This window comes from Juglans microcarpa x Juglans regia, chromosome 2S (assembly GCF_004785595.1).
Source record: "Juglans microcarpa x Juglans regia isolate MS1-56 chromosome 2S, Jm3101_v1.0, whole genome shotgun sequence".
NCBI lineage: Eukaryota > Viridiplantae > Streptophyta > Magnoliopsida > Fagales > Juglandaceae > Juglans > Juglans microcarpa x Juglans regia.
Window position 1 is genome coordinate 14,465,914 of NC_054597.1, and position 21,975 is coordinate 14,487,888.

The 21,975-nt window shown below is 34.0% G+C and overlaps 2 protein-coding genes across 2 annotated transcripts; both read left to right on the forward strand.

Moving 5' to 3' along the window:
* Positions 1 to 237: 237 nt before the first annotated feature.
* On the forward strand, positions 238 to 1,036 carry LOC121253393. The gene is made up of 3 exons (XM_041153411.1): positions 238 to 254; positions 374 to 604; positions 769 to 1,036. The coding sequence occupies exons 1-3, from the start codon at positions 238 to 240 to the stop codon at positions 1,034 to 1,036; spliced, it is 516 nt and encodes a 171-aa protein (XP_041009345.1).
* Positions 1,037 to 18,934: 17,898 nt separating this feature from the next.
* Positions 18,935 to 19,378, forward strand: LOC121253394 (uncharacterized mitochondrial protein AtMg00310-like). The gene has a single exon (XM_041153413.1). It carries the CDS (start codon positions 18,935 to 18,937, stop codon positions 19,376 to 19,378), a length of 444 nt encoding a protein of 147 aa, XP_041009347.1.
* The last annotated feature ends 2,597 nt before the right edge of the window (positions 19,379 to 21,975 follow it).

The window sequence follows — 21,975 nt, forward strand, 5'->3', positions numbered from 1 at the left end:
CTTTATGTTAGTTGTAACTTAAAACTTAAGACTTGTATTGAGAAGTATTGAGTTTATGATTTATTTTGTTGTTATTTTGGAATACAGTTAATGCTTGTATATATATAATTTATCCAAGTATAAATTATTCTGAAACGGTACCGGTACCGAAATGGTATTGGTACCGAAATATTATTCCAAAACGGTACACGAAAAGATACCGGTACCAAAATATTTCGTTCTAGTGATTTGACCGGTATGGCTTCCGATACACGGTATTCAAAACATTGGTTTTAATCCCCAAACTGAAAAGTCCCCAAATTGTGCTAGATTTTAGACCCATCTCTCTTTGCAATGTACTCTATAAGATTGTTTCTAAAGTGTTGTCCAACAGACTTAAGAGCATTCTTCCCCAGAGTATTTCACCCACACAGAGTGCTTTTGTTCCTAGTAGAATGATTCTAGACAATGTAATTGTTGTTTTTGAGGCTTTGCACTCAATGTCTACTAAAGGGAAAGGGCAACAAGGTTATATGGCTGTCAAGTTGGACATGAGCAAAGCATATGATAGGATGAAATGGATTTTTTTGGAAAAGGCTATGGTGAAAATGGGTTTCAATCTGAGGTGGATCTCTCTGATTATGAAGTGTATATCCTCAATTTCTTACTAAATCCTTATAAATGGAGTTCCTCAAGCAAGCTTTGTTCCATCTAGAGGGATTTGATAGGGGTATCCACTCTTCCCATATCTGTTAGACTGTTTATACTTGTTTATGAGGTCCTAAGCAGCTTATTGAATCATACTGAAGCTGTCAAGAATATTCATGGATTTCTTATTTGTAGAGGCGAACTAAACATTAACTATCTTTTCTTTGCAGATGATAGTTTGCTATTTTGTAGAGCTAATGCAATGGAGTGGGCTATTCTTAACAGGTTGCTAGGCCTCTATGAAAATGCATCAGGACATAAACTTAATAAGTCCAAGATTTCAATATTCTTTAGTGCCAATAGAAGAAAAGCTCCCAGAGATGATATCCTAAGCATTGCAGGAACTTGATTTACATCCTGCTATGAAACCTACTTTGGCTTACCTACTCTCATAGGTAGATCAAGGCATGTTGCTTTTAAAGGAATCTTGGACAAGATGAAAAACAGGATTAGCAATTGGAAAACAAAGTTCCTATCACATGCAGAGAAGGAAATCTTATTGAAAGCTGTCATTCAAGCCCTGCTTACTTACTGCATGGGGGTTTTCAAATTGTCCAAGTCTTTGCTTCATGAAATTAATAGAGTAATGCATCAATTTTGGTGGGGCCATATGAATAATGAGAAGAAGGTGCATTGGGTTTCTTGGGGACAAACGGGGAAAGCGAAGGGGGCAGGTGGCTTGGGGTTTAGGGACTTTGAGAGTTTCAATATAGCTTTGCTATCAAAGCAAGGTTGGAGACTTATCCAATTTCTTGATTCACTAGCTGCCAAGGTTCTTAAAGTGAAGTATTTTTCCAACAATGATTTTCTTCAGGCCAAAGTGGGAGCTAAGCCATCTTTTATATGGAGAAGTCTTTGTGCTGCAAGAGATCTTATTGAGAAGGGTTCTATATGGAGGATAGGTAATGGTTAGGATACTAAGATTTGGAACTGCAGGTGGCTGCCTCGACCCTCAAGCTATATGGTCCAAACTCCTATCCAGGTCTTGACTGTTGAAGCTTGAGTTGTTGAACTATTAATGAGGAGACTAAACAATGGAACCGAGGCTTGGTAGTATCTATTCTTGGGAATGAGGTTGCTGAAGTTGTTCATAAGATTCCCGTAAGTGTTATTGGGGCCAGGGACAGACTCATATCGTTAGGGACAAAGGATGGGCAGTTTACAGTGAAGAGTGCATATCACATGCAGAATGAGCTGTGGGAATTGCATAAGGATCAGCCTTCTCATCGAGCTAAAAGTTTTAAGGATTGGAACTGTTGTTAGAAGTTTAAAATTCCAAATGTTACTAAAGTTTTCATGTGGAGAGCTTGCCTTGAGTCACTCCCTACTCGATTGAACCTTTATAAGAAAAAAATTATCGATTCCCCTCTGTGTCCCATTTGCTGAAGAGAAGATGAGTCAACCACTCATGCTTTATGGAGCTACTCATCAGCTATGGATATTTGGAGCTAAAGTTCTTCATAAAGGATCTAACTCTGCAAGTTGTTTCAAAGATTTGGTGGAACAGTTTATTTCCACTTCTGATCAGACCTTGATGCAGCTTTTTTCTATGACAGCTAGATGCATTTGATTGAGAAGGAATAAGATGATTTTTGAGAATTCTTTTATGTATCCCACGCAGGTTGCAAGACAGGTAGCCATTCTTTTGGCAGATTTTAAGGCTGTACAATTTGGCTCAAAGCAAGTGCTCCTGCAGCCACAAGACCATCTTTCTATATGGGTTCCTCCTCCAATGAATTTCATCAAAATTAATTGGGATGCAGCCCTGAGTGTTGCTAAGAACAGAATTGGGATTGGCTTGGTGGCTCGTGACCATGAAGGCTCCATTTTAGTTATGAAAAAACTGTCAAAATCTGGTGTATTAGGTCCCCCTATTAGTAGAAGCTCTTGGTGGCCTTTATACAACTAGAATGGTGAAGGAAATGGGGCTGCAAGCTATTTTTCTGGAAGGTGATTCTCAAATTGTAATTCAAGGCCTTTAGAAGCATACTGATCGTTGGGATTGTGAGGGGTTGGTTTTACATGATACTAGAGTGATGTTGTCTAGTTTTAAGAAATGACAGATGGTTTTTGTAAGAAGAAGTGGCAACCAGGTTGCTCACGATCTAGCTAAGGATTCCCTTGAGCTAGCTGAGCATGTGATTGAACTGGTAGATTGTCCAGTTTTGTAATCTGTTTTTCTCTTTTGTTTCTTGATATCAATTAAGTTTGATACTTTTATCTCTCAAAAAAATTATATATTTTCCATTCGATAGTTTATTTATTTTCCATGGTTTTGTCAATGAAACTAACAGTACGTACGTTACTTACAGCCGCCCACCTGCATCGGGTATATAAATAAATAAATAAAATTCTAATTTTTTTTTTATATTTATTTTCTATGGTTTTGCGTTTTATTAATGTATGGTTCGTAACGGAAGGACTAATGATAAAAATGAAAGCATACGTAATCAAACGTTCAAAATTAGAAGACTATTTTAATATTTAATATTTTTTAAAATTCAAATAAGCAACACTACCAAAACAATGAGCCAGCTGCAAGATTAGACAAAACCAAAGCGGAGCTGGGCTCTTTGAATTTAGAAAGTATCTTATATAGTCTTATTTTATTATTATAATTTTTTAAAATTTTTATATAAAATATAATAAATAATTTAATTTTTTTAAATTTCAATTTAACTTTTTTAAATTTCAAAACAATAATAATATTAACAGATAATATTCTAATAATATTTTTTCTAATTTTTATCTTTCATCTAAAACTAACTTTTCTTATCTCTAAATCCAAATCAACCAGTTACTTTACCAATTTTTGAGCCGTTTATTTCAAGAGTGATCTCTAACTTTAAAGTTTAGAAAATGCTTAGGCCACCCAAAAAAAGTGACTTTATATTGTACCCATATAATATATATATATATATAACTTAATTATTAAGAAATTAATTTTTAATAAAGTTATGAATATTAAAAAGAATTTAAAAATATATTTTTTTATAAAAATACAATTTACACTATTAGTACAATGCACAATTACCTTCGGTGGCCTTAAAAGTTTAGATTGCCTGCGTGCTAACCGAGGTAGGCTAGCTGACTAAAAAAAATAATCTAGAGATCCCGTTTAGATAATGAGATGAGATGAGATGAGATGGTTTTAAATGAAAATTAAAAGTTGAATAAATTATTTTTAGAATATTATTTTTTAATATTATTATTATTGTAAAATTTAAAAAAGTTGAATTGTTTATTATATTTTGTGTGTGAATTTAAAAAAATTATAATAATGAGATAAAGTAAAATTGTTTCTATATCCAAATCGGGCCTAAACTTCCTTTATTCTTTGCTAGTTTTTATGTTAAATTTGTTATTTCTCATACACTCAATTTTATAGCGCATCTTAGTCATTTTTCTTTTATATAAATTATTTAAATGAAAAATTAATTAAATATAAAAATAGCAAATCTCTGAAAGATAATACCACTTGTAAATTTGTCACTAATGATTAGCTCATTAAAACGGCATGCTAATTACACATATATCCACACACAAGCACACATAATAAACTATTCTAAATATATATATATATATATATTATTAATAACTAATTATTTCCATTGACTTGTAGTTCCCCTTAGTGATTATTAGAATAAATAAAAAAATATTGACATAGCCAGAAAGTCATCATGCATGGGAACTCCCTCCTTCAGAATGCTTTGATCTTTTCTTTTCATTTTTTGTTGAGTTTTTTTTGTTTCCTTTGGATGGTTAAACTACTTGAGAAAATATAGCGTCTGTGCGAGCTAGCTAGCTAGGCGATGCTTGGTTTGGGTTTTTCTTTTTTCTTGTCTTTGTTTATTATTTTATATTTACTTTCTTTTTTTCTTGGAAGGTTAATTACTATAAGCCATGTATAACCTGAACCGGCATGGCCTAGGTGATGCCTAAGTTACATTATCCACGCAACTTGGGAAGAAGCTAGAAATATAATTTAGAATTGAATATAATCTTAAATAAAATCTATAATATAAATTTTTGAACCGTTAATTTATATTTTTTTATCACGTTAATTTATGATTATACATCAGTCACTATTCACCTTCACACTCCACACCTGATAGTTTTTTTTTCTATAGAATGTGAGGTGTTTTTCATAAAATGTGAGGTGTGAGATAATGAATAATGGCTGATAAGAAGAAGTATTAATATGAAAAGTTTTGGTAGCAGCCACTGTTTTGCTGCATCCAAATTGCACACATTACGTGTCACACGAGTAGCCCTTGATAATATAGAGATGAGAGACCCGACGAGAGAGAGCTGCTGATGGAGAGAGTCGATGAGAGAGAGAGAGTTGGACATGAGAGAGAGAGACTGAGATGAGAGAAAGAGACGGTATGAGAGAGAGAGTCGGAGATGAGAGAGAGAGACCGTGATGAGAGAGAGAGCATGAGGGATGAGAGAGAGAGACGAGGAGAGAGAGATAACGAGGGATGAGAGAGAAAGTTGAGGAGAGAGAGAGCTGACGAGAGATATGATGATAGAGAGAGTCGAGGAGAGAGAAAGAGCTGGCAAGAGAGAGAGTTGATGAGAGAGAGAGACGCTGGAGAAATGATGAGAGAGAGGTAGCCGTCTGTGACTGTGGGTTTTGAAAAAAAAAAAAAAACAAATGGACCACATGTATCCTCGTAGTATGTGCATTGTGTACATCACTACAGTGAATGCTATATAAAAGTATTCTTATTCATAATACTAATTATGTCATAAGAGTATCATATAATCAAAAGCACATGTAAAATTTATTAAATTAAAATTTTAATTTTGAATGTTAAATAAATCAATTATACGGATTGAGCTCGAGATTTGTTGAATGAATAAGAGTTATTAATCTCAAAAGAACAATATTCAAAACTGAAACAATAATTAACAAGTGCATAATGAAAGAAAAATGCCTAACTTGATGGGACATTTACAAGAGATAAGTTTGGATCTCAAACTCAATTCAACTCATCTTATCTAATTTTTATAATTTTTTAAATTTTCACACAAAATATGATAAACAATAAATCTCAAAATAATAACAATATTAAAAATTAATATTCTATTAATATTTTATTCAACTTTCAACTTAACTCAGTTCAACATCCAAATACAGCCTACATTTGGATATTGAACTGAATTGAGTTGAATTAAGTTGAAATGATAAAATATTATTAAAATATTATTTTTTAATATTATTATTATTTTGAGATTTGAAAAAATTGAATTGTTTATTATATTTTGTATTGAAATTTAAAAAAGTTATAATGATAAGTTGAGATGAGTTAATAATCCAAACATACCTTAAAAGTCAACCTTCAAAAATTACAAAATTTAAAGTTTACAAGTATATACCTAGATTCAATTGTTTTTTAATTAACGGACCCATAAATTCAAGCAAATGCATGCAATAATAAAAATAAAAAATTAACACATCCGTACGCCATGAAAAATACAATAAACAAAATTGATATCTGACAGGAATCTAATATTAATTTAATGTAAATACTCATACAGTTATTAGCTTCATAAAAAGGACAATGCTAGGGTCACCTTTCTCGGTGACCCCTGCATTGTAACGATAATATAAAATATATTTTTCTTTTTTATTAAATACTTTTTAGATCCTTTTAAATATTTAAAAAGAAAATTAATAAATTTATTAAAATATATTTTCTTAATTATTAAATAAAAATAATATCAATCACTTTTGGAGGTATTATTTTCGGTGGCTCAAGCATTTTTCTTATAAAAATATACCGGTAAACTTATCCGAATTTTTACTAGTAACTTACCCAACATGGATCTTAATAATTTCTTATTATTTAATATTTTTAAATAAATCTTTCTTTAAGGTAGCATATCATAGCTAGGCTCATAGCGTTAAAAAAAAAAAAACACTATTTTTGTTTTGTCAGATGATAAAAATCTTAATAAAGGTTAATGTGGAGTTAGATTTTCAAGAAAATTCAAACCAAGATTTAGAAAAATATTGATACATTGAAAGTTACAATTATTATTGGTATATGTTAAAAAATGTTGTCATTCTCGTGCTTAAACTTTTGCTATAGTTACAATTATTATAAATATTGGTATAACATTTATCTAAATAAAAAATTTTAGAATTACACAGAGATTTTATAAAAATAAACTTACAAATTAGGATACATGAATATAATATGTTAGATATATTTTATTGTAAAAATAATTTTATAATTTAACGTATAGATTATATGAATTTATGAGTTTACTTTAAAATTCTTTTATAATTAAATTATTTTTCTAAATTTTTTAGCCAAGATATCATTTATTTTTCATTTTAAAAAAGTAATAAAAATCTGTAATTAAACAATTATTGCCTAGGGAAAGTTTATCTAATCTTCAGTAGTAAACTCAATGAGTCAGTAAAAAGTGGAAACTGCTTGTGGACATTACATGCGTCAGCAAAAGTGGCAATGATTAAAGTTGAAAGTGAATGTGTCACTCGTTATGTGTCATTTTTTTAAAACCAATAAACTTTCATTGATAAAATCCTCTAGAAGAGATTGAATATACTGTAAAGTTTTTTCCATGATCAACAATAAAATCAGGAATGCCTAAAGCATTTTTTGGAAAGTGTTAGCAACTACTACATTTGATTCCCTGTTGGTATATCCAACCGACCACTGAGCATAACTTTGCAGCTTATACTTGTTATCATAAATGAACATTCTTCTGCTATCCAAGTCTGCCACTTATCGGCCTTGAATAGACTTCACCATTTTACTTGCTTCTCCTTCTAGAATTATTCTGCCGAATCTCAAATCAATGCCATACATTGTTGTTTGGAGGGCTGCATAGGTCTCAAGCTAGTAGAGGATTTGGAAACAAATCTCTTTTTTTTTTTCATTTCATTGTGGCCATAACATTGCCCTCCCAATCACGAACTATAATTCCAATTCCAACCCTACAATGCACCCTATCTTCTACAGCATCCCAATTGATTTTGAAAAAACCCCTTGGGAGAGCTTTCCATCCACTTAAATGACTATTAGCATTTACTGTCTGACTAGTAACCCTACATTGAGAGTCTCTAAAGTCTTACAGCAGCTGGTGTCCACCAGAGAATTTAGGTGGTTGAGAACTTCCTTGAAAACAAAAACATTTCTTCTCTTCTAGAGTTTTCAACACACTACTATCATATCTTCTATCTCCTCATTGTTCAGCTGCTCAAACATTTCATTCATAGTTTCCTTAAGCCTGTTGTTTAGAACTCTGCTCTTTTGCATCTTCTTAGAACATTGCCTCCACAAATCTCTAGTAGCATCACATTCCCATAATGCATGCTCAATAGTTCATGCTTCCAAAAGACAGAATGTGCAGTATGGATCTTCCACTATTTTCTTTTTGTGCAAATTTAGCTTAGTAGGCAGCACATTAGGCAAGCTCTCCATAATAAAAACTTCCCTGTATTTGGAATTGTCAGCTTCTAGCTTTTAGTCCATCTTTCACTTTTTGTGTTGCTTTAAGAAGTTTGGCCTTGAGATCTACCCTAAACTTCACCTTGAAGATGATATGCACTCCTAACTGTGAAGAATCCATTATCTTTACTTCAGCATCTGAGAAAACTTCTTTGACCAACCTGAGGTTCCAACTCTTTTTGCTTGCATCAATAAGTTCGGCCATTATAGTCTCTGCATTTAGAATTTTTACTACACTTTGTGGTTTGAATGAACTTGGTTGAGGAAACCATCTATCTGACTAGATTCTAACAAATTCTCCATTAAGAATTCTCCAAAGGATTCCTTCTTCAAGTAAGGACCTTGCTGATAAGATGCTCCTCCTAACAAAAGATGCATTGTTGCCCATCTTTGCTTGAAGAAAATCAGGTTTAGGGAAATATTTGAGTTTGAGAACTCAAGCAGAAAGAGAGTCTGGAGTCTATAACAACCTCTAACCTTGCTTGGCCAACATTGCAAGGTTAAAATCTTCAAAATCTCAAAATCCCAATCCACCCATTGACTTTGACTTCCTTATTTGGTCCCATTTAGTCTAATGAATTCTTCTCCCCAAGCCTATTTGACCCCACCATTAACCTTGCAAAAGCTTGTTAATCTCTTGCAACAGGCCTTTGGGAAGTTTAAAAACTCTCATACTTTAGGTAAAGATGACCAATATTAATGCTTTGATGAGTATCCCTTTTCTAGCTTGAGAAAGAAACTTCTACTTCCAGTTGCTTAATCTAATCCTCACCCTATCCAGAATACCTTTGAAAGATTTAGATCGAGACCTTCCTACCAGAGCTAGCAAGCCAAGGTGCTTTTCATAGGAATCCCTGGATTGAATGCATGCAATGCTAGCGATAATGTCTTTTGTTGCTTTTCTAGTATTACTGCTGAAGAATATAGATATTTTATCATTATTCAATCTCTGACCAGATGCTTGTTCATAAATTTCTAATAGATTGAGTAATCTACTCCATTCCAAAGAACTTGCCTGGCAAAATACAAGTTGTCATCTAGAGAAAAACAAGTGATTAATATAGAGCTGTCCACTTGCTATGGGAATGCCATTAATTAGACCAATTTCTTCAACTCTATTGAGTAATGTGCTAAGAGTTTCTAAACATAAGATAAACAGTTAGGATGATAGAGGATGACCCTGCCTAATGCCCCTTGAAGGTTTGAAAGCTCTTTATGGAGCTGCATTTAGTAATAGTGAATAAGAAGCAGTGGAGACACACTTCACAATGAGCTCAATCCATTTACTCGTAAAAACACATCCTTTTCATAACAACTTTAAGAAAGTTCTACTTGATCCTATTATATGCTTTACTCATGTCTAACCGAATGATCATGTATCTAGCTTTCCCTTTCACTCTTCTTTGCATTATGTGCATATCTTCATAGGCAGCAATCACATTATCAGATATTAATCTCCCTAGGACAAAGGCACTTTGGGTGGGGGAAATGATCTTTGTTAGTCTAGTTTTCAATCTATTGGGCAACACTTTTACAATGTTCTTGTAAATTACATTGTGAAGACTTATTGACCTGAACTCAGAAACTTTTGTGGGGTTTTTGGTCTTTAGAATCAGAATTGTTCAGGTCTCATTGATGTCATATGTCCATCCATTAGAGTTTACGGTTGCAAGTACTGCATCACAAATATCTTGGCCAACTATTATGGAAAAGTTGGCCAATCTCTTGAGAAGAGATAGTTTTGTTGCCATCCCCATTAGTGATGCTACTAATAGTGTTAGTTTGCCTTCTTTAGAAGCACATTTGTGAAACTTTTTTGTATTTCTGTCCCCCTCTTTTAGCCATCTTTGTTTAGCTCTGTGTTTCCATTTCAGATCATCTACTTCAAGTAGAAGAACCATTTCTTTTTTGTAACTATTTTATTTTTTCAATGTGTCATCCAATGTTAGATTCTTGGAGAAATATAATCTGAGCTAATTTAGCCTTAGTAGCCCCTTCTGATTTCTTTGTAAGTCATTGCTCCATTTAAGCAATCTAATTTTGCATCTATCAGGCCTTCTATAGTTGCTCTCAGAGAATTATTTGTCCTTAGAGAGCAAGCCCAAACTGCTTTGATTAAATCACAACATTCCCCTCTCCTACCCCAGCTTGCTTCATACCTGAAAAGTCTTCTATTCCTCCAGGCAGATTCCATCCATTACTCATTGAGATAAAGAATTGGATTATGATCCGAGCTATAAATTGCTAGAGTGCTCATACTTATTTCAAAAAAGAGATTGAGCCACTTGGAATTTTCTAATGTATGTCAAGTCTTTCTTTGGTGAAACCATTCCCTTCTCTATTATTTCTAAATCTATCTCATTTGTAACCTAAGTCACTTAACCCACAATCCTTCATGGCTTCTCTAAATGATTCCATTTGAGTATAAGGTTTGATAGCTCCACCATATTTCTCATGTTGCTGAAGAATCTCATTAAAGTTCCCCAGGCACAATGCCTTATTTTTCGAGGGTTTTAACTCTCTAAGCAATTGCCAGCTTTTTGGTCTTTTAGCAATAACAGGGTTGCCAAAGAAACTAGTCATTATTCGTTCTTTCCCTCTTTCATTTTCAGTGACTCTAATAGAGATCTGCCTCCTAGTAAAAGTGTCCAATTCTACCTTCATGGTAGACTTCCAAAATATTGCTAGGCCACCACTCCATCATCTACTATCGACCACAAAACTTTGATCAGAATCAATTTGATTTCTTAATTTTTTCACTCTTTCCCTCCTACATTTTGTTTCCATAAGAAAAACTATGTTGGGGCACTTTGTCTTCACGAGTGGTTAAGTTCTCTAACTGTTCGAGAGTTCCTAAACCCTCGATAGTTCGAGCTTAAGCAAATCATTGCTGCCGATGGGGTTACCTGGCAACCTCCACCCTTTCATCATAAGTCATGCTCTTTTCCAGATTGAGCTTGGTTTTTGATTTTTTGGGAGAATTGTCCAAAAAAGCAGCTACATAGTCATCCCTCCCTATTTTCTTCACTTTATCACCGCTATTAGGATCCATACAAGTCAAAAATGTTTTTTTCTAACATGTGGGCACCTCTTGCTCTCCTCTTCGACCCAATTTTCTTTGTAAATTTGGCACCAGTAAAATTAAAACCCATACTGGAGTTTTCAAAAATACTTCTTAGATCAGCGCACAAGCTGGGACTTTCATCAGGGCTAGAACAAATATGGTCTTTAAGCACTCCAAGCTTCATGCAGTTAGAGGCCTCCTTATCCTTCATTTCTTTCGACTGCCCCTTTACTCTGTTAGCTAAGTCAGGTTGGCTAACCAATTCAGGATTACTACCACTTGGATACTGAATAGGATCATAACCTGGATAAGGTCCCTACTTTGCATTTAAAATCAATGTCCTCTCCTTTTGCTTAAGGACACCGCTATGAAAACAAAAAGTTGGCAACCTGCCATACTTAAAATCATCTATAGAAAATCTTGATGGGGGCACCCGATACTATGTCCGATTTGGATTTGAAATTCTGTGCATTTCTTTAGCAAGAACTCCCATGTAGTTTGAAGATTTTAGAAATAACTCTGTATCGCCTATAATAGATGACACATGGCCTTGTCAAAGGACCCCGCATGTCAATTTATTTATTTTTCTTAAAAGTAAGTTGAAAATAAGGAATCTTTTTCTAATAAAAATATATATATATTTTTTTATAATTTTAGAAAACTTAAAAAGAAACAAAAACCATTGTACCACGCGTTGTTGGATTCTGGCCACCACTTGGGTGGCCATCAAGGCTACCCGCGAGTGGCCCCATTCTAGCCACCTCCACGGTGGCAAGACGAGGTTGGATCACCACAAGGATGGCCTGATTTGGTGGTGGCCATGTCTTAGACACCGCGATGGTTTTCTTCCCCTTTTTTTTTTTTTTTAATTTTTTAAAAGTATATACTTTTGTCTTAAAAATACACTACAACAAATTTGAATTTTTGGGACGAAATTATTTATTAATGAACAAAATTTCATCTCTAAAAGTCATTTTTTAGAACGAAATTTAAATTTCATCTAAAAAAATTGATGACTTGACAAAATCATTCGAACAGTCAAATAACCGTTTCAACAGTATTTTCTATGATGAATTAAATCGTCTCAAAATTTTTTTTCTATTCGAACAGTAAAAGCTTGGCAGGGAAGTAATTTATTATGATGGGGAAAGTTCACAACCGTTCGAACGATAATTTGACGTGTTCTAACGAAAAATATTTGGCGGCAAATCCTGGCGGGAAGGTTTCTAAACCGTTCGAACGAAATATATTTAGTTAGAACATATTCAAGCACCATATTTATACATTTGAAGGTATAATACTAATCTCGGTACGAAACTCAAAAATATATATCATATATACAAATTCGTTAATTAATTTTATGTAATTAATTTAAAAATATTTTAATAATTTCTTTTATGTTAAATAATATTTTTAGTTAAATAAATATTATCAACTATACACCACATAATATAAATTAATAATTACTCCAGAAAAGACAAAATATTTAATTTACAACTAAAGCAAGTTATCAAAACACCATATATATTGTTCATAACTATAACAAAAAAAATATATAAATAAAAAATAGAAACTACTATGATGCAAGGTCTCTACACACATCCTCGACTGCAGCTAATTGTCTCTCTATCTATGTCAGTCGAGTACTAAGCGTGACTTGAGTTGCATTATTGGCATTAATCTTTGTACGTAATTGATTAACCTCTGTACGTAACCCAGAGACGGTAGTCATAATCTCTGTACGCAACTCAGATATGGCAGTATACACTGCATCAATCATTGCTGATGTGTGTACGTCGATCTCAGCATGCAGTATGTCGGCCATCTCCTCGCGAGTAGATGTGCGTGATGCCTCAGCCTGTGTAGACGTCTCACCAGCTGATACTCCAGTATCTCCTGGCTGTGCATCTCTCTAAATATCAGCCCTGTCAGGAACAGCTCCACGAAAAAGAAATCTCGAGTGTTCCGTGCTCCGTGACAGGGTGGTGCTTTTGATCGGTCCCATCGGCTCTCAGGATCGCTCGGTAGGTTCTGGCAGGACCCCGACATGTAGCAAAAATCGAGTGATGAGGATCCCAAACTGCAGTATATCTGTCATAATGAACCGAACTTCTGATTGGATCCTCTCAAATATATAACCCATGAGGTCGATCGGAATGTCACGAGCGACTCGTATCATAAATCTCGCTCGATCCATGCCGACCTCAATCTTGTGCTGCCGAGGGTCAATATTGTTGACGATGATCAAATTCATGATCTTGAAGAAAGAAAATAAATTTGCTTGCCTAATACTTTTTTTCCGATCGTACACTGGAGCATTTGGATCAACAATGAAGTCTGTGACCTCATGATCAGCAAGTGTGTCGATCTCATCTATGTAAATTGGTCCCTCGTCCTGAGACATCCCTCCATCACCTGAAGGATCAAACTCTCTAGGCAGCAGGTTCAGATGCATCGAGAAGCCTAGGAATACCAGGATATGCAGTGAGTCCGTTCGTTGAAAATATAACGGGAGCTCCTCGAACACAGATCCTGTATGCCCCTCCATCGTCTGGGCTGGCACCACCAAGCTCTTTATAGAACTTAGTTACAATCTCAATGTAGGAAATGAGCTCCATTCCTTCTTCTCACTGATCTAAGATTGGTGCCCAACCACGATCATTGAATATTGATGGGAGGAATGACCCTCCCATATAAGAGCCACAAAATCAAATAGTTTTACCTGTCGCTCAAGTAAAACAGTTCTCTCTCGAACTGTTTGGATGGAAGGTTCTCCTGATCTACCACGTTTACGGCCCCTATAAGACATTATTATGAGCCTAAAATTTTAAAAATAAAATATATATTCAACATTAGTGATAAAATCTAATTGCGATGAAAAGATTTATAAAATTATATACTAATAGCAATTTAATAAATTAATTGATAGAACAATTCAATGAAACGATGAAAACAATTTAATAAGCTAATACAAAGTAAATGGGTCGAACGTAATATAAAGCATTTGAACGATAAAATATATGGTCGAACAGACGCTGCAAATTGTTCGAACGTTTGAAAACTGTTCGAACGTCAAGGTTAAATCGTTCGAACGGAAACCAGATTGAGCTTGGCCATGGCTGAGTCAACTCAGCAGCAATGAAAACTCCAAAAAATGCATCGATTCCATGGTTTCTTCGACAAAACACATACTACTCTTCATTTCTAAATATCCTACGGTGGATTTGTGGTGTTCTACGGTGACTATTGATGAAAAAATATAAATTTTCTAGAGAAAATGAATAAAACCATAAAATTATAAAATAAACGGTAAAATAACTTTAAAAATGCATACTTTCACTTAGGAGGAAGAGTGTTTGAGAGAAAATTCTACCTGTGATAACTTATTTGTGCATAACCGTACGAACGTTATTTGTAATATTATAATATATTATAATATATATTATGATAGTATAATACTTTAAATGAAAAAATAATAATTTATATATATTTTATTATAGTATAATAATAATATATCATAATACTTTACTATCAAAGTGTTATATATGAGGTTGTTATATATATATATATATATATATGATAGTATATAGTACTATATAATATGAGTTTATACTTAACTATATATATATATATATCATACTATATATTCTATTATACTTTACTATATATGTTATATATGATACTATACAACATATATAATACAGAGTATAGATTACTAATATACTATCATCTTATAAATTTCTCTATACTTTACTATGTGATCTTAGTATATTTGATACGATATATATGATATATAGTATAGATTACTATATATCATATGGTATATATTATTAATAGATATCATTTTACATTTTTATAGTATACTTTAGTATAGTATAATATATACTATACTAAATCTATGATATTTAGTATATATTACTAAATATATGAAAGTATATATTACTACATATATGATAGTATATATTACTAATACATATGATCTTATAGTACTTTTCATTTAATGATAAAAAAAATATTTAAATATTAAGGTGATATGTTCGGACAGTATTCATGAACTGTTCGAACACATTATTTGCGTTTGAACTTATGAAAAAAACATTCAAAAGGATTATTGCATTGGTGGGAAAATATCCCGCCAATTAATGACTCTAGATTACCATTCGAATGTTTTTTGTTATAGTTCGAACGGATTATTGCAGTGGTAGGAAAATACCCCGCTAATTAAAGACTATTGGATTACCGTTCGAACGTAATTTTGAACTGATCGAACGGCCTTGAAGAAATTTATGCGGGCAGAAAAATTGGCGCACTGGAATTTTTCACGTTCGACCGCACTTTATTTACGTTCGAACAGTTGGCCATAACTTATAATCTTCCCGCAAGGCGCCAGTCCCTCATTTTTATCTCCTTTTTTTCTCTCTTCTCCGTTTTCTCTCCAAAATCATATATTTTCTTCACACAATCCTTCATTATATCATCTTATAAAGAGGATTGCTTAGTATATTTTGGTTAAATGTATGACTTTCTTTATCATTTTACTTTTAAATCTATCCTTTTTTTTATTGATTTTGTAGTTTATATATATATATATATTGTGTAGGTGTTTGTTGGATTAAACACAAAATATGTTTGTTAGAGGGTTGCTATTCGAAGTATATATGTTGTATGTTTATTAGAAGGCTGCTATTCGAAGTATATACGTTGTATGTTTGTAGTGTTTTTTTTTTTTTTTTTTTTTTTGTTTTTTTATAGAAAAACACTTCATTTCATATAGGCAAAACACCTTAGGAAAGGTTACAATAGTGTTGATCAATGAAAACTACATTCTCAATGATAGGAGGTACACTATTCCACCAAATAAACATATCTTCTATGGATCAGACATGTCGTGCAAGACGATGGGTAGCCTCATTTGTGAATCTGCTGCTATGCTGAATACTGCAATGAGGAAAAGTTTGCATCAAACCTTTTACATCTGCGGATAAGATGGAGAGTAGAATGGTAACTGATCAACATCAAGATAAGACGATCGATGTAATTGCTGCGGAAGATACGAGACTTAATTTTGAAACTCAACAGAAAGGTATTAGTGACAATTCAATAGTGGAGGCTACTATGGGCAATAGTTCTGGTGAGAAGGATGTTTTGAATGCAGAAGTAGAGTTGCTCCCTACCTCTAGAGGGACTCGTAAATGGAGAAGAACTTTAAGGTCTCAGGTGCACCAATCTCCTTCTAAAAGTGCTTATGGGAGGTCTAAGAGGTATCAGGGTTTTGAGGATGTTTTGGAGTTTGCTAGAAATTCTAAGAGACTTAAATGTGATGCTAAATTCCATAATGGAAGTGAGGGTACCATTTCACAGGATGCGGTGGTGGCTGGAGCACAGCCCCACCGAGCTCAATGAAGATCCTTAGTTGGAATACACTAGGGCTTGGGAACCCTCGTGGTATTCGTACTCTTTCTGATCTAATCAGAAGAGAAGATCCCGATGTTTTGTTCTTGCAAGAAACAAAACTTAATGCTGAAAAAATGGAATTCTGTAGAGTTAAACTTAAGTTTAATTGTTGTTTAACAGTTGATGCTGTTGGTAGGAGTGGTGGCCTTGCATTGTTATGGAAGCAAGATGGCCTTTGTCCATTCTGAGTTACTCAGCATCACATATTGATGCTGTTGTCACTGAAATGTCACGAATCTAGTACTTGACAGATATCTATGGTCAACTTGACACTGCAAGAAGAATAGAAACTTGGAATCTGTTACGAATTTTGAGGAGGAATTTTGAGGAGGCTTGGCTTGTGTTTGGGGACTTCAATGAGATTTTAACAGTACATGAGAAATTGGGGGGGGGGGGGAAAGATCGACCACAACAGCAAATGTTTGATTTGCAACAAATGCTTATGGACTATGAATTAAGGGACCTTGGTTTCTGTGGTCCAAAATACACTTGGTGCAATGGAAGACAGGATGTGGCTCGAGTTTATGAGAGATTGGATAGGTTCCTTGGTAATTCCTCTTGGTGTAATCTGCTCAATCGAGCCTCAGTCACCCATGGCTCTATTTCTTACTCTGATCATCTACCTTTATGGATTAAGCTAGAGGGTGCCCAGTCTAGAAGGGGAGGTGTTAAAACTTTCAGGTTTGAGGCAATGTGGCTTGAAGAAATGGAATGTTCTAGAATTGTAAAGCAGGAGTGGCTTGCTGCAGTTTCCTCTAGAGGGATGCAGGGTGTTATGGACTGCATTTTCAGTTGTAGCAGTAAGTTACAAAGGTGGAACAAATCAAAGTTTGGTAAGGTCCAGGTCAAGCTGAAAGAAGCAAAGCTCAAACTCTCAAAGGAACAAAGTAAGGCCTCAACAGGTTTAAATACAAGAGAGGTTGATGAAGCTTCAATTAAGGTACATAAATGGTTGGAGAGGGAGGAGATAATGTGGAAACAAAGATCAAGAGCTTTATGGTTAGCTGAAGGGGATCAGAATACTAAATTTTTTCATGCTAAAGCATCTCAAAGAAAGAGGAAGAATTGTTTATCAAAATTAAAGGATGCAAGTGGTTGCTGGCAGGAAGGAGTGGATTGTGATAGGTTGATTGTTAATCATTTTTCTTCTTTGTTCACCTTTGCAGGATCTCGAGACTAGGAAGTTATTCTTGATAAAATGGAGAGGAAGGTCTCTTCTGAGATGAACTTTGAACTTATTAAACCTTACACAGCTGTTGAAGTTCTTCAAGCTTTGAAAGAGATGCACCCTAACAAAGCACCAGGGCCTGATGGTATGCCACCTCTCTTCTTCCAAACATTTTGGCCAAATATTGGTACTTCCATCACTAATGTTGTTCTGCATGTTTTGAATCATGGTGAAATGCCTCAAGCCCTTAATCACACTTTCTTCACTCTGGTCCCTAAGAATAAGAGCCCTCACTGTGGTCATCTCTAATACACAGTCCTCATTCCTTCTTGGAAGACTCATCACAGATAATGTACTCGTGGCCTATGAAGTTTTGCATTTTTTGAAGAGGAAGAGAAAAGGAAAAAAAGGATTTATGTCTATCAAGCTTGATATGAGCAAAGCTTATGATAGAGTTGAATGGAGTTTTCGTGAATCTGTTATGAACAAGTTGGGATTCCATGAGAAGTTAATTCAACTTGTGATGATGTGTGTGAGGACTCCTTCTTTCTCAATTCTGATTAATGGCTCTCATATTGGGTTTATTGTTCCTTCACGAGGTTTTAGGCAAGGTGATCCTATCTCTCCTTACCTTTTTCTATTGTGTACTGAAGGGTTGATTAGTCTGTTGAGAGAAGCTAAAAGAACTAGGTAAGTTTATGGCATACAAATTTGTCGTGGAGCTCCTAAGCTAAACCATCTGCTTTTTGCAGATGATAGTTTGATTTTTTGTAATGCAATTGTGGAAACAAATGTAAGGTTGCAAGCTCTATTAGAGCAGTATGAGGTTGCTTCAGGCCAACAATTGAATAGAGAGAAAACAACAATGGTTTTTAGTGCCAATGTAGAACATAATAACAAGTAGGCTATTATGAATTTGTGGTGCTCAACTCAAGTGCAGCACTATGATAAGTACCTTGGGTTGCCCCCAGTGGTGGGTAGGTCAAAATCAAGGGCATTTGAAGGAATAAAGCACAAAGTTTGGCTCAAGTTGCAAGGTTGGAAAGGGAATATGTTCTCTCAAGGGGGAATATGTTCTCTCAAGGGGGTAGGGAAGTCGTCCTTAAAGCAGTTGCTATGGCAATTCCATCTTATGCCATGAGTTGCTTTAAGCTTCCTCCAAAGCTTTATTCTGAAATAGAGGGTATGATGGCCAGGTATTGGTGGGGTCAAAAGAATGAGGAGAGAAAGGTACATTGGATAAGCTGGAAGAAGCTATGCAGTTCAAAATTTGTGGGAGGAATGGGATTCAAAGAGCTCGAGGTTTTCAATATGGCCTTGTTGGCTAAACAAGCTTGGAGGTTATTGCAGAAAAAGAAGAGCTTATTCCACAAGATGTATGTTGCTAGATATTTTTTTGATGGGAACCTGTTGACAGCTACTCTTGGAAGAAATCCCTCCTGTGCTTGGAGGGGTATTTGGGAAGCAAAGAGCCTGCTAGTGCATGGTGGCAGATGGAATGTGATGGAAGTTTAATCCATATTTTGAATGATGTTTGGATACCTGGATTTCGAAATTTGAGACAAGAGTTGGGAACTGAGCAGAGTAGTGAGCAACTGTGTCATTTGGACAACTAAGTTTTATCTCTTATTGATCCAAGTACTAAATGGTGGGACATTGTTAAAGTTAGATCTCTCTTCAATCCAAACATTGTGGATGCTATTATTAGATTGCATCCTAGTCATACTGGAGCTATCGATCATTGGATGTGGGAACATGAGAAGTCAGGGTCCTTTTCAGTCATAAGTGCATACAGATTTTTCAAAAGTTGCTTGGAAACTGAACATGGGGAGTCCTTTAATGGGGCTTTGATGAAAAAATTCTGGACTGCTCTATGGAAGTTAAAAGTCCCCCATAAGGTTAAGGTTTTTGCTTGGAGGGCTTGTAAAGACAGTTTACCTACTAAGGCCAATCTGATTAAGAGGAAACTGGATATTGAGGGGCAATGTTGTTTTTGTCAACATCCAATTGAAGATTTGAGGCATGTGTTGCTATTATGCCCTTCCATCCATGAATTTTTAAGGTGTAGATTTCCTGTTTTTCAACATGGAGGCCACATTAGCTCTTTTCTCTCTACTGCAATGGATATTCTACTCAAAGGCTCTACTGAGGATCTGGCTGATTTCTTCTTGATGATATGAGCGTTTTGGTTTAGAAGGAACAAGATGGTGCATGAGCAGATTGCCTTACCACCTCGGCAAGTTATTGGGTTTGCTATTACAAAGAAGTTGCATAGTGCTATGGTTAGGCATCAGTTGGAGTGTCATCTTTCAAAAAACCTGGTATACAAATGGTCTCCATCTCTGGAAGATTCTTTTAAGCTAAATATTGATGGGGCTCTTTTCTTTGATTTAAACAAAGCTAGTATGGGTGCTGTTCTGAGGAACCATATGGGGGAAGTTCTTATGGCAGCTAGTAGAGTGGAAACAGTTTTTCTGGAACCAGAACAAGGGGAAACTGTGGCATTATTGTTTGAATATGAGTTTATGATGTTTTGTGAGATTGTGCCTTGTCTGAACTGGCTGGTGTTTGGAATTTGCGTTGAGACCGTTCGAATGTGGTAATATACCATTCGAACGAATAAACATGTTCGAACGGTTGTAAAAACTATCTTAAACTATCATATAAATATGTAATATTATAGTAGATTATATATAGTATATATATGTAAGAATTAATAATACTTAAACTCATATTAATATTTAAAAGATAATAGTTGTAAAAATTATCCTACAACTAATTACTTAATATGTGCTAAAATTATATTATAAAAATATAAGAATTATTAATACTTAAATTCATATTAATATTTAAAAGATAATAGTTGTAAAAACTATCTTATAACTAATTACTTAATATGTGCTAAAATTATATTTTAAAAATATAAGAATTATTAATACTTAAACTCATATTAATATTTAAAAGATAATAATTGTAAAAACTATCTTACAACTAACTTAAAAGGGGCTAAAATTATATTATAAAAACATAAAGATTATTAATACTTAAACTCATATTAATATTTAAAAGATAATAGTTGTAAAAACTATCTTATAACTAACTTAATATGTGCTAAAATTATATTATAAAAACATAAGAATTATTAATATTTCAATTCATATTAATATTTAAAAGATAATATTTGTAAAAACTATCTTACAACTAACTTAAAATGGACAAAAATTATATTATAATTACATAAGGATTATTAATACTTAAATTCATATTAATATTTAAGTATTAATAAAACTATGAGGACTAACTTAACAAATAATAAAATTAAATTTTAATTAATACTTAAAATTAACTATAAAGTATAATTAAGCTAATAAGTAATACCCATGATATATTTATGTCACTTAAAATACCCATGATATATATAATGTATCATCTTGTATTGACTTGGATTTTTTATTATTGTTGTGTTTTAATATCGTATCTTCTACTTGGTATTGAAATAAACTTTAGACCTGTTAGAGAGTTATCAATCATGTTGAACGGTTGATTGATAACTCTTGAATTATCCAGAATGGACAGTTTGAGATTGTAAGATCATTCTCGTAAACTATCAAACTATATCTGTTGCGTACGACATTATAATTTTGGTAAAGTCATCCCTTATTGTTCTCTAGATATGCAGTTTCAGTGAAGGTGCATCGATGTATTACTCGTCGGTGTGCACGACCAAACGAGCATATTTGGAGAAATATGGGAAGATGCTGTCGAAATTTTGTTGGACATGATAGATAATAGTTGTAGGTTGGCAATTATGATCTTGCAATCCCGAATGGGATATGACCAAATACCCTGTGAAATGAAGAAATTACACAATATGTTAGATAATTGATTGTTTGTTGATGCACGTGACTATTTGCAATAGGATATTAGACGTGGATAAGAGTTGGATGTGAGTTAGAGATTGGTTGGGTGAGGATTACAATGTATACGCTGAAGAAGTTAAGAAATTTTTGGAGTTTGCATTCTGTACAATTGGCAGTGACGGTCGTATTAGATGCCCATGATGACTTTGCAAGAATTTGCATTCTCATAAGATAGACTTAGTGAGAAAGCAT